The 13,771-nt window shown below is 51.8% G+C and overlaps 1 protein-coding gene across 4 annotated transcripts in view; it reads right to left on the bottom strand.

Annotated features, from left to right (window-relative positions):
* Nucleotides 1-3,338: 3,338 nt before the first annotated feature.
* Nucleotides 3,339-13,771, bottom strand: part of CIT (citron rho-interacting serine/threonine kinase) — a 164,456-nt gene continuing 154,023 nt past the window's right edge. For 2 of the 4 annotated variants that reach the window (XM_041003643.1, XM_041003646.1), the window contains 7 exons: nt 13,272-13,380; nt 13,047-13,175; nt 12,311-12,391; nt 10,958-11,036; nt 10,672-10,851; nt 7,003-7,306; nt 3,339-5,855 (listed from right to left, as the gene is read on the bottom strand). In XM_041003643.1, coding sequence (XP_040859577.1) covers nt 5,832-5,855; nt 7,003-7,306; nt 10,672-10,851; nt 10,958-11,036; nt 12,311-12,391; nt 13,047-13,175; nt 13,272-13,380 — 906 coding nt within the window. In that variant the 3' untranslated portion in view covers nt 3,339-5,831. The remainder of the gene's footprint in view (nt 5,856-7,002; nt 7,307-10,671; nt 10,852-10,957; nt 11,037-12,310; nt 12,392-13,046; nt 13,176-13,271; nt 13,381-13,771) is intronic. The other 2 variants (XM_041003642.1, XM_041003644.1) reach the window with 1 other exon arrangement.

Genomic DNA, 13,771 nt, shown 5'->3' with positions numbered 1-13,771 from the left:
GACAGCACATTGGACCATAACCATCTCCCTGTACTTGAAGTCGTCGCTGGGTTTACTTACACAATGTAAATCCCATGAAAATATTTGCTGTGCTGTATTGTTTAGTGAATAATGATCCCAAAACTGTACATGTCTGGGACAGTTGGAATTTCTTTTAAAATATATTTCCCACCTGTGGAAGTAGAACCAACAGGGTTGGGGCAGAGATGGAACCAGTATAGTGAAGGTGAAATTTCATTTGGTTTAATGGAGTTCCTTGTATAAAGGAGCACCATTTCATTTCTTAACATGCATTCACTTTTCCCACTATCTAGTCCTCCCCTGACAGAGTTTGAGTGTGTCCCCTGCAAGGTTCAGGTGCTGTTCGTGGGATGCTGTTAACAGGCAGGCCTTTAAGAGGCTCCTGCTCATGTGGATGGGATGAAGACCCTCCTAAAAAGAGGGCACTGGCAGCAGTGAGCTAGCTTGCCCTGGCAGTTACTACCCCATGTGGGCAGCCTTCCACCCCTCAGGATGATCAGACAGCCACAAGGCGTTCACACCCAGCAACAGAAAATAAAACCTTGCCAGCACCTTGTCTGTGGACAAAGGAACAATGGGAAACTAGCTTCCTGTCCAGGAGGAATTACTCGGTGTCTGGTATCTTGTTCCAACACGCCCCTCTGCTTCCGTACTTCCTCTCCTCTACTGCTCCTGACAAGGTGATCCGAGAGAGACAGCCTAGAAACTTCCGCCTTGTAGCAACAACTGTAATTATCTTAAGGACAGAACAAAGAAGTTTGGGACATTTAATCTAAAACTCAACTAACTGCAAAAACATCCACAGGACCCTTCCAGGAGCCATCTCTTATGGGAATTCTACGACTTGGAGCCAGTCTCAGACCTAGCCAACTGCCTCTGGAGTGGCACCTGTACCCCTAGGCCCTGCCCTCAAGGCTGGAACCCACAACTACCTACTTTCCATCTCCTTTAAACACCTGAAGGGCCTTTGCCCCAGTAAGGAGGCTGGCGCTCACTGCCACCTTCTGCCCCCCTGCAGTGAATTCGCCTGTCCCATCTGGGAGACTCCGATCCCAGCTCCTGATGTGCCTCCTGAGAGCCAGTTTCCTTTTTCCTATTGCAAGGCTCTGAACACCACTGTGAGTTACGTAAAGCAGTGAAGTTATTTTTGAAGTTCTTCCCTATACCTCTGGTTACCAATCCAGGGCCAGTGGAGTTCCATTAATAATTGATAGATTCAAGGGTAGGCAAGAGGGTCACCCCCGGACCACATTTCCACTCTTCTCCCTCCCCAGTGTTAGGAAATGGCCATGTTTAATTAGGCAAATGATAAAGACTTTTTTCCCCACATAAACATTGTGTGCCTTGAACCACAATCCACATGCCTCAGACACCACAAATAGTATTCTCACTGCCAAGAAAGTAATACTACCAGGACCATGAGAACAGCTCACCAACCGCCACACTATTTGAATCAAATCATTCTTGGTGACTGGGGTGGTGGTGGTGGTGGTGGTCAGGAGTGTGGAGGTCTCCACTTTCAGGTACGTTGCAGGCTGCTCAGCAATAGCCCATGTGACAACCAAAATGTCTCCACATGCCACCACATTGTCATCTGGGAAAGAGGGAAGCCTAATCTGTCCCAGCCCAGAACCCCCAGCGCCAGCCACTGGGGCCGCCGCATGACCACTGAAAGCTTAGCTTGTCCACCACTGCAGGCCGCCCTAAGCATGGAAGAGGCCCTATTCTGAAAGCCCACCAGCTTGTCGGGGCAGACCACCGTTTGTGGCCCAGGTTTCCCTCTTATGACACTTTCTATGCAGTCAGTGCCTTCACTCTCCTGAAATTCAAGTTGTAAGTGCAGGAAATGCAAGATCTTGTTTAAGAAATCCGAGTGGCAGCTCAGGAGCTCAGGCCTCACCTTTGATGCCACTGAGTCATGTGTCCGTTCGCTCACTTCTTCCTTCTTAGCATCAAACTTTGCAAGTGTTCTGTGGCTGCCAGACATCCTCAGGGTAGTAACTGAAACATCCCCAGGGAGGTACCTGGAAGGAGCATGTGTCTAATGGAAAGCGCCAACATTTGGGCACTTTTATGGCTGGCAGCAAAATAGAAAAAGGGAACCAAGCAAAGTCAGATACAATCCAAATGGTAACCCCAGATGACTTTAGCCAAGATAAACTAGCAAGGACTGACATTTAGCCTCATGCTTAAATCTTTATATATATATATATATTTATTTATTTATTTATTTATTTATTGGAAAGTCAGATTTACAGAGAGAAGGAGAGACAGAGACAAAGATCTTCTATCCATTGGTTTACTCCCCAAGCGGCTGCAACAGCCAGAGCTGAGCTGATCAAAAACTAGGAGCTTCTTTCCGGTCTCCCATGTGGGTACAGGGTCCCAAGGCTTTGGGCCATCCCCCATTTCTTTCCCAGGACAGAAGCGGGGAGCTGGATGAGAAATGGAGCAGCAGGGATACCAACCGGCACCCATATGGGATCCCAGCATGTGCAACGTGAAGACTTCAGACACGAGGCCACTGCGCCAGGCTCTGACGCAGCTTCCTGTGATGGCGTGGGGACAGCTCAAGTCATTAGCTCCCTGCCACCACATGCAAGATCTGCACTAGGTCTCTAGTTCCGGCTTCAGTCACAGCCCAGGCCCAGCCAAGGTATCAGACTGGGAAGTGAACTAGCCTATGGAATATTCTGTGTCTGAGATCAAAATCTGAAGATAAGACTAACGACTAAAAGCAACAGGAAATGAAAAAGGTTTACCATTTGCCAAAAACAATATTTATCTGGCTCAAGCCAGTTTATACTACAAAAATTAAAATTAGCTATTTGTCTTATAGACTTCGATATTCATTCAGCTGGAGACTTAAGTGTTTATATTGTTAATAACCACAATTAACTCCTCCCTCCCACAGAAGTCTATGTTATGAAGCCCTCAATGGCCTTACCATCCTGGGCAAAAGATATCCCAAGCCGACCTGTGTTCCTGGCTGGCTGTGACCAGGGGAGCTGGGCGATCTTCACAATGTCCCGGTGAGGGCTGACGGACGTTCCCAGTGCTGCAGTCCTGGAAATGACCCTCATGTTGTAAATTCATAGTTCATAGTGGGATATTGATAAAACCGCAACAATGCCACAGTTTCAGAACACTGCCCGTCTTTACGCCAGGATTACCAGTCTGCTTTCCCAGCCCACCCTCGAAGAGCAAGAGGCTCCTTGCAGAGGGAAGGCCCCAGGCCTGGACAGCGAGCCCAGGCTGACACCAGGGGGTGGGTGCTCAGGGTCTCTCGAGAAAAGACGACTGCACGGCAGCCAGCGTTTTGAGATCATTGCTTTATTTCACTATTGTTCCACAACCAAGTCCGTTCCTCTCAAGGTGGATCTTGAATGGCTCCCTCGCCTTCTGCGTTCAGAATAAAAAAGGTAATGAAGAAAAAAGCCTGTACTTTTGGAGACCTAGATTCTTACTGATGCTAAGAAGCTTTTGACAGCAATTTCGTGGTAACGGTTATTTCCTGCTGGCATCTTGGTGGCCACACGGAGCTTCCCGCCCCACCCTCTCTGGGAGGGGCGGCTGTCCACACCTGCCACCGTGGAAACCAAAAGTAAGTGTTGAAAAAATGCACCTTTTACAATAAAAAAGTAGAAACCAATTCAATTTCCTTTTTTTGTTTTTCTTTTTTACGAATATAAAGTTTCTTGTAAATATGTACAGTCTGTTGAGCTAGTTCTATAGAGCGGGAAGCATTTTCACAGATGAGACACACGATATACACTTTCAGGGCATCAGCTGCCCATTGCTCATGGAGATCTGAAATGAAATGCCAAGACTGAAAGACCAACGTTCAGGGACCTTTCCAAAAAATACTCGTGGACCAAGAGACGGACACTTCAGCAAACATTCGGTCAGATCTGCCCTGGGGAAGGGAGGGGAGTCGGGGAGAGGGAGGGATGACCCTAAAGACTCCAAGCAACACATGGAACACAACAGCAAGACGCTGGTCAACAGTGCCACGACATGGAGGTTCATGAGCATTTCACACAAGAAAAGCACTTAGGTTAGTTAAGAGACGAGCAGGAAGGGAGCCAGGATTTGGGCCAAGGTTGTGATCGGGAAAGCGACCTGAACTGCGGACACACACGGGTTGAAAACACGGTCATGTTCACCTGCTGCGGTGGAAACAGGTCTACCTTTTGAGCCTACGCCCAGGATGTGCCTCGGTCAGCGAGGCGTGCCTAAGAGGCGCGGAGAATCCAAAGCGAGAGGTGCCTCGTGGGAGATTAAAGGCAGAAGTAAGGCCGCTAGTTAGCTTGCCAACTGCAGAGCCTCTAAGATGGTTCTGTGCCAGCTGCCAGGAATCTCGCCCTCCCCCGAGGGGTGAGAGGGACCTAGTGGGGGCCGCACTGCACCTAAGGGGAGACTTCCCCACCCTGGCTGGGTGGGAAGAGTTGAGCTGCGGCTTCTTTCTCCAGTTTCCTGGTCTCGGGGCTAGCCCTAGGAAAAGGCTCATCTGGGAAGTCACAGTTTTGTGGGAGCAGGAGGGGAGAACCGTGCTGGATTTTGTGTGAACACAGAGTCACCCGCGAAGGAGTCGGCCAGGGAGCGTGGCGGGTGGAGCGGGGACTGAGTGTGGCGAGGGGCTTTGCTGAAATCCTTCTCTGGTCGTAAGGCTTGAGCGTTTTTGTGTTTTGTTTGTTCAGTGCTACAGGCTGCAGCTTGGGGTGGCCAGTTCGTTGGTCAGTGGTCAGAGGGTCTTGAGTCGGCAGGAGCTATGCAATAGGGTGGTCTTCATACAGGTAGGGATCAGCCAGGTCGGAGGGGGGCAGCACATGCAGTGAACCGCCATGCAAACTCCTGGGCAGGCCTCTCCCCCATTGCAGAGCGGGGAGCTATGCCCTCATGGGAAGGAGGTGGGCATCCCTGGACCCCTCCCTGCCCCCCTGCTTGGAGCAGGTCTTTTGCATGCTTTCCTGGCCAGAGCTACAATGGCAAGCGGGGGGAATAGCAGGCTGGGTGGATGATGCCAAGGGGTGGGAAGGAAAACTCGGAGAGGTCCCTTGGCCCCAAGTCACTGCCTCCGAGCTGAGGCCCAATGACCTCCGTACATTCTCAGCTGGTGGGAAGGGAAGCCGGCAAGGCCGCAAAAGGCAATGAGAACAGTAAACATTTGGCTACAGTTTCACCCTGGGTAAAACAGGGCCACCTATGAGAATGGACTTGACCAATAATGAGCCTACGTGGGTGCAGGAGGTTAGCCAACCGACGGGGACTCTTCTACACTACGCTTCAGTAGCAGAGACCTGATGGGGAGATCTAGCTAAAAATGACTGCAACAGGAACTACATTGCTATTCAAATCTATTACGAATTCTGTTGTCTTAAAAACAAACAAACAAAAAATAAACCAGAAATAAAATGAAACCAAAAGAAAAACCAACCAACCCTATGGTCTTTGAGTAGCTAAATAGGATTCTAACCACGCTGTAGTTAGTCGGGGGGTTGCAGTTGGTGTCCTTGGATGAACTGGTACAGGCTAAAGCTTTACAAAAGTTCATGAGAAAGAGTAACAAAGTGCAAAGAGATGACTGCAGGAAGGCGCTGAGGGGGGCTGAGGGGGCGCCTGAGGGGGCGCCTGAGCCGCCTGCACCTCCTGGGGACGGGCGTCTGTGCCGAGGCGGGTCTGTCTGGGCCCAACCGTGCCAGGGAGCCGTTGAGCAGACAGGCGCTGGAGTCCCCTTCAGCGGAGTTCCATAGTGTGTTTGGTATTTTCCTGCAGGTTAAGATGAGGAGTTGTTTTTTTCTGGCTGAGACTTATACTGAAGACTGGTCCCAGACCTAGGAACAGAAGTGGGGAAGAAGGTGGGCGGTTTAGCCAGCTCAGCCCATCCGGCCCCAGAAGCTGCTGCGCTCAACTCACTATCCCGTCCACACAGGAGTTCGCAGCAGCTTGCAGCGAGTGCTGGGGCTTGGGCTCAGGGAAGGGCAGTTGCTGAACAGGCCCCAAAGCTGTCTGTGGATTTCTCTGCTGCGTGCACGCACACACATGCAGTTTCAGTGGTAAATCAGAAGGGAGAAAGACATCTGGAGGGCTTTTCCCTCTTTCTTTACCAGTAAAGGTGCCCACAGTAAACCACAAGCGGCATTAAAGGATGCCCCCCAGGGACTCAGCCCTGCCAAGAGACAGAAAGGTGGCACCACTGTGCAGTGTGTGGTCTCTAGGAATGGGACAGCCTCCTTGGCATAGTGCAGCCCTTCTTCTGGAAACTTCAAAAAGCCCACAAAGAGTCCAGTGCTGTGGCAGGGCAGATCAAGCTGCCTGTTGAGGCACTGGCATCCCATATGGGTGCCAGTTCGAGACCTGGCTGCTCCACTTCCGATCCAGTTACCTACTAACATGCCCGGAAAAGCAGCAGAGGATAGCCCAAATCTATGGGGTCCCTGTACTTGTGTGGGAAGAAGCTGGCTGTGCTTCTGGCTTTTTGAGGGGTGTACCAGTAAAGAGAATAAATTTCGTTATGTGTCCCAAACAAATGGATTACACTATTGTGACTTAAAAGAAGGAACAGCAGGTACACTGGGCCTTTTCCCACCTCCTAGAAACATGCTGTGTGTACCAGCAGATGGGCCTGTACACGACGAACTTCAGAAAGCATGTGGAAAATGTGCATTATTAAGAACTGCACATATATTTCAAAATTCATTTGAAAGGTAGGAAGACAGCAGACTCAAAAATGTTTAGATTTATTTATTTATGGGCCTGGCACAGTGGTTTGCACCCTGGTACAGGGTTCCAAGGCTTTGGGCCATCCTCAACGACCTTCTCAGGCCACAAGCAGGGAGCTGGAAGTGAAGCAGCTGGGACATGAACTGACCCCTATATGGGATTCTGGCACGTGCAAGGTGTGGATTTAGCCAATGAGCCCCACACCCCTCCTTGGGCCTCCACAACCTGGCAGGCACGCAGCCCCAGGTGCTACCTCACCTTGTTCACCTGGGAGAGTGGGGTCCGCACGGCTCCTGCTGGCAGGCGGCCCCTGCTGCTGTCTTCGAAGAGCCTCCCAGGGGACCGTTCCCTCCGTGTGCTCAGCATGCGGCCGGGGGACTTCTCCCGCTCCAGGGGGCGGCCAGGAGACTTGTCCCTGCGCAGCTCTGTGCGCCCCTCGCGGTAGCGGTGTGGTGTGCTTGGCTCTCGGGGGTGGCTAGGGCCTTCGGGTGGTGCCGGGCTGGAGGCTACACGCTTGGTGATGTGCTCGTTGTACGTAGGTGGGCCTCGCTTGTTGGGGCTGCTGGCAACAAAAGGAGGTGGGGAGCTGAGGGCCTCCTCCAAGCCACCCCCCAATGCCCTGGCCTCGGGGAGGAGGAGGAGACAGAGATCAGAGCTGGCATTCAGCCTCAAGGCTGTATTTTCGTGGTAAGGCCAAGGGTGCAGGCAGGAGTTGTGCTACACACCAAGTGCCTGCTGCAGGCCAGGCCTCGGGCTGAGCTCTGGATGGGCACGCACCATGTCATCTCATGAAAGGATGAGACGGCTCTATGAGCTAAGGACAAGTGTGACCGCTGTCACACAGGCATGGGAATCATGGAGCCTGTGGGGAGGCAGGGACTCGCCTGAGCAGGTGAGGTGAGCCACATGGACCTCCTAAACCCCACACTGCAGCCCCCTGACATGGCCTTCCCCAGAGCCTAGGAGGCGCAGAAGGAAGGGGTGCAGCCAGCTGATACCTAGAGGACAATGACCCACAAAGACGTTCCACGTGTGACGTGGTCTTGGAAAGCCCATGCTGCTCACTGTCGGCTGCGGCCTGGGTCCCCTTTCCTGGGCCTCCGGGACCTCTCTTCACAGCAAGGCCCAGAAATACCAGCGGTCTTCAAAAAATGCATAGGAAATACACATTATGGAAGAAGTGCATGGATTTCAAAACTTTTTCCCATGAATTGTTTGAGGTCTCCTGGTGCAGTGAAAGCTGAACTTTGATCTGCTTGGTCATTTCCTTCTCACCCCTTGGTCAGCAGAAAAATGACCGGGGTCCCCATTATGATCTGGGTAGATCTTAGGCTGGGAAAAGGCCACCTCACTTCAACAGGGTCAAAATTACACATATTTTGACTGATCAGGGTTTTATCAAAATTGGCCATCAAGAAAACTAATTTATTTCACCCCAGATATATATATTTTTTTAAATCTAGGTGGCAATGCACTTACATGCTGACTACAGAAAGGAAACAAATATGAATTACATGCAGACATTTCTGCCCTCATCCTGGGATGTCTGCACATTCATGTAGGGTTTTCACAAGATCAGGCACCAGTCATTTCTTGAGAAGAACTTGAGAGCAACTCTGGTTTTCGCAAAGACCCATCTGAAGCCTAAACAGGCAATTCTTTGTCTTTGGAAGAGGTAGGCATTGTACCAATCTGATTTTGTTTTCCTCCAAGCATGACCCTCATTATGGAAATCCCTTTTGTCCCCTGTACAGCCAAGACCCGATCTCCTGGGAAGGATAGCCTGGAACAGGCCGGAGGACCACATGCAGACCCCTGCCTGTTTTTAGGGGATAAAGTACTATTGGCTCACGGACATGGCCATCTGTCTCTGCGCTGTCTGTGGCTGGCTGCCTCTGCACTACAAGACAGGATCCGAAAGTCAAGCCAGAGGGCCCACGGAGCTCAAAGCGCCTGCCCCTTGGACCTCTGAAGAGAACGCTTGCTCCTTCCTGCTCTGAGGAACCAGCAGTGTCTGCTGAGAGGAGGGCACCATGTCGGAGGCCAGGCAAACACATCCTTTCTGTCTCTTGCCACAACCACTGGAACCAAGGTCACCACCTTGACTGGGGCAGGGCGGCAGGGGAGTTTCCTAATGGGTGCAGCCTCTGGGAAGAGCGCAGTCACATCCCTCAGGGCTACAAAGGCATATCTGTTATCGTCTGTCAGTTTCACCTCTAGGGAGTCATCCTACAGCTGGGATTCCTCGAGTCCTCTCACGTGCACAAGGACACACGTTCACAAGAGACTGGAGTTGACCCAAACACCCGCTGGTAAAGGAACAGTTAAGTTAAGGATGGCCACATGAAGGAATGCTAGGTGGGCTCTGGGAAAAAAAAAAAGAAAAAAGAAAAACAAGTTTCAGGGGGACATGAAGCCTGCTCAACATGCTCTCTCATTCTTATAGAGATGGGGAAGGATGTTCTAGCATGGCACAGAAGAGACGAGACCTCTGAACACCTGCTCCTCCACAGAGGCACCGAGAGCAGCAACTTCTCAACACCCTGGGAATGCAGCACAACCCTCTGTGCACCCATTCCAAGGCTGGGGAAAGCCCAAAGGCTCAGGACACCTGGCTCTTTGGCACTGCTGTTTTTCTAGCAGGTTCCTGAGATCACCAAAGCTCAAGGTTGGAGAAGTGCTTGTGACAGCCTTTCGAGTGATTACACAAGAAAAACCACGGAATCTAGGCAAGCACAGCAAACTTGGGAACATGTTCACTGTACTGTCGGGGAGAGGGGTGAGCCAAATTTTTAAAATAAAAATTTAAAAAGAATTCCAGCAGAATAGGTTTAGGAGGGTTCCAATTCCATGGAAGCCACTGACAGACTGGGAGGCCCTGACTTTTTCCTTCCTGCTCAGGGGCTCCTTGTGGCACTCCCGTGTCTTTGGCTCCCAAGCTTAACTACTTCCTGGGGGAGACACCCTCCCTGGCTCCCATCTCCAGGCCAGGGGTCTTCCGGAGACGGAAGCTCCCCTGCGCTGTAGGTACTCACCTTCCTACTGTGTGCCCTGAGGATACTCCAAAGAGTTGGTGAAGAACATCAAGTTACAACCAGGTTCATTTTGGCAAAGATGTTTTGGGGTCCACACAGTTTTCCCATGAGGCACATTTCCTATGAGTCTCTGTAAATCCCCTCCAGGACCCTCTTGTCTCTCCCACCATGCTCTGAGCACTGTCGGGGGTGGCAGGTGGGAGTGAGACAGCACCTGATTTTCTACACTCCACCATTCCACCAGGCAAGCCCAGCAACAAGGAAAGCAAAATACGTGTTGTCAGTTTGGGTATGGTCTGGGGTCCACCATGGGCCCCTCTATTAAAGGTCTGGTCCACCAAAATCTCATGGCAGTGATTAATGGATCAATGCCATTGGCTAAGGGAACTGAATCTAGTCGTGTAACTAAAGGACAGGCCTTGAGGAAGTGATGGGATAGGGTTATTCCTCCTTTGGCTTCACAGACACACCCTCCCTAGCTCTCTTTGCGACCCTGCCTCTCTCCGCCTCCCCTGATCCACCACCCTTGTCAGATGCCATACCCAGAAGCTGCCTCAGCTTGGACCATGAGCCTCCCCAGGTGCAAGCCAAATTCCATCTCTTCCTTTCCTAAGCAGCATGTCTCAGGGAGCTCACTAATCCATCCATTCAAGCAGTGGCAGCATGCTTCACAGCCGTTCCTAACAGCCAGAGAAATGCTTGCCAGGGGAAGGGCAGACAGGCCCTGTGAAGGAGCATGTCTTTTCGGTCCTGCAGATCTTAGAGAGATGAGCGGTCTAAGTGTGAAAAGAGAGCAATGCCTTGGGAACCTGTGGCCAGTAGGGCAAGACTGACTTCTGCTCTGTGGGAAACCACTCGGGTCCGAGCAGTAGGGAGGGGAGCAGCTGGGTACCTGCGGGAGGTGGAGGGGACGCGGTGGTGGTCGGTGCCAGACTCCTTCACCAGGTTCCCTTTGCAGCAAATCACCCGCAGTTTATCCTGGTAGGACGACGCCAGGTAAATCGCTCCCGAGGAAATCGCGGGGCCCAGGTAGCGCGGGTTGGGGATTTCCAGGTAAGCTCGGGCAGGGGTCCTGCAGAGTTCCAGACGAGAGTTCACGTGTACTGTAGGTGGGGGACAAAACCTGCATGCTCCCCACCAACATGTTGACTTTCCAAAGCACAGGCAGGCAGTCTTACCCCAGCGAGGAGCGGGCCTGGATCTCGATAACTTCCAGAGAGTTGAAGTGGGTCACAAACAGGTAAGGTTCTCGGTAGGCTGTGTGAGCACCATGGAGGAAGGGCACGGGCAAAGGAGAGTTGGAACAGGGAAAATTAAAACCTGGCTCCATGCAGCTTTCAAATTCATATCCACGTGCCAGCACACTTGTGCGTGTGTGAGCTTATTCATTGCCACATAGCCTGTTACAGCACAACAGCTCAACTGTATGTTGCAGGGGATCCACTGAATCCCACGCGAGAATCCGGGCAACAGTGCACTGCTAGAAATGGCACAAAGTGGTTCTCCATGTACCAACATACAAAAACAGTCAAAGTTCGTGGCTGGCTGTATAAACAGGGATCAGAGAAACACCTAAAGCATGCTACATTAACTGGTAAAAAAAAAAAATCTGGGCACCATATCAGCATGTGTACTTTCATGTGTCGCATCTGCATCAAGTTTTAGAAGCACAAGAAGGTGGTCAGCTGATGGGCAGAAGCCTGGCCTAAAAGGACCAGATGGCCACATCCTACGTCACACTGCACAGCCCCAGCTCCCCAGTCTAGATGCCTCTTAATACACATTCTGGGAGGTTACAGAAGATAGCTTAAGTAACTGGGTTCCTGCCACCTGCACAGGAGACCTGTTAACAGTGTAAAAAGCACAAGGGTGTGGGGTAGCCGCAGAATCACGGCAGTGATGAGCTGCTGGGCATCACAAGATCTTGCTGTGGCATGCAGTACAACCACAGACAAACAAAATAGGTTACAGTGGCCGGGTAGTGGCCATGTTGAAAGCTGACACAGCCACAATGGTATTTCAGAATATTCACAGATATGTGTGTGCATTTTTCCTCCTGCACCCGGCAACTGTACTTTGAGGGTCTTACAATCCCACTGGACAAAAGCAGGCAGGTCAGCACAGACATGTTCCCTGCAGTGTTGTCCACATTGGCTAAAGGAGTGAGCATGACCTAACCCTCTTGCCAACTTACAACTGGCTGCTTCAACAGCACTCAGCTATGCCATGGATCACCAAGAAGCCTTTTGAAATATGACTGAAATCCACAGGGAATTGTTTCCCTTCTATTGCAAGAGCCTAACAACACTTCCCAAGGCTGGGACTGGTTTTGGCAGAAGCAGCCCCAGGAGCCTCACACTCCCTGCCAGGAACATTCACTCGGATGATCTTCTCACTGGGTGTCTGAAGGAATGCATGAGCACAGCACTTTCAGCACAAAGGATTCCACCTGCAAATTCCCTCCCTGGAAACCCCTCCCAGCACATCAGATGCTGGAAAAGGCTGGGCTGTCTGCACTGCACCTCACTTACCGAAGGCCAAAGGCAAGCGACTCCATTTCAGATCATCTGTGCGGCTACGTCTTCCGTAGGAGTCCACGAACACTCCAAATTCTGCAAGAGGAGGAGAGCAGAGGGACATGAGTCCAACATGTGGGTGACACTGTGACAGTAGACTAGGAGCCAAGCCCAAGGCATTCTGGCCAATACGGAATTGGGCCATGCAAACCTGAAGACCTCAGCCAAGCCAGCTGTTTTATTTCAAGCAAGGGATTTTTGTTTCATTTTGTCTTTCATCTAGCAGTTTATTTTACCTGTCTTAAGACCGCTCTCAGAGAAAAGGGCATTCAAGTGAAAGGGAGGAGGAGAGCAGGAAGAGAAAGAGGGGGGAAAGGAAGGAGACGGAGACAGAAACGTGGGAAGAGGGTGAAGAAGAGAGAAGGAAAGAGCCAGAGAAAGGGGTGGAAGGAGTGGGGGTGGGCTGGACAGGGCCAGTGCCCTAGTTGTGGGGAAGAGAGGTCCTATGGGTGCCTTGGGTGACAGAAGAACAGTCCCTGAGTGCCTAGGGCCCATTGACTACTCCTGGCCCAGCAGGCCCAGGCCAGGCTTCACCACACCCCAGGGTCCTGCTGACTACTCCGGGCCCAGCAGGCCCGAGCCAAGCTTCCCAGTGCCCCAGGGTCTCACTGGCCATTCCTGCCCCAGTGGGCCCAGGCTAGGCTTCCCCACGCCCCAGGGCCCTGCCCCGCCAAGAGCAGCTGTGACCCACCGTGGAAGCACAGTAAGTACTCCTCTCGCTGCCCTGCACCGTTCACCTGCACGATCGAGACTGGGAAGCTGTTGGACGAGGAGGCAAACACGGCAGGCGCCAAGGAGTGGTCATTCTTATCCAGGAACTCTGCAAAGGCACATGAGGAGACGGGCACGTGTCAGGAGCTACAGCAACCCCGGGGCAGGCCTGAGCATGCATGGGGGCAGGGAGACACGGCCCTACCCTCGAGCGTGTACTGCTTCATGTCGATTTCGTAGAATTTATTGGTTCCAATGAGGATACTGTAATTGGTGAAGTGGATACAGCTGCAGGGCTCTGAGGTCTCTATCTCCTGGACAAGCAGTGGGCAGGGGAGGAGGAGGAGGTGAGAGATCACACGGGATGGCCCAGTGTCCCCTGTTGCTCTGCAGGTAGCCACCAAGCCTGCGTGGGGCTCCACATCACGCACAGGCTATCATTGTGCATGCCTCTCAGAGACCCGCCAGCTACTTCTTCCTACTGCTCTTTGCAAACCCAGACTAAGAAGACTGTAGTCCCCAAAGGGTCATAAGCACGGGGACCATGAGAAGATACGATGCCAACAACACAGCATTCTTACTAGAGGAAAGACAAGAGCCCAGAACAACACACCTGACTATTGGGAGGAGTGGTCCTAGCTTTGTCCTGCTCGGTCAGCTCCCAGCAAGAACCTTCCTTACCTAGAGCAACCATCATCGCCTTCG

The sequence above is a fragment of the Ochotona curzoniae genome, unplaced genomic scaffold, assembly GCF_017591425.1.
Source record: "Ochotona curzoniae isolate NIBS_2020 unplaced genomic scaffold, NIBS_Ocur_1.0 scaffold_274, whole genome shotgun sequence".
Taxonomy (NCBI): Eukaryota; Metazoa; Chordata; class Mammalia; order Lagomorpha; family Ochotonidae; genus Ochotona; species Ochotona curzoniae.
Note: the sequence above shows the minus strand (reverse complement) of the source record. Positions and strands in the feature narration are given on the sequence as shown.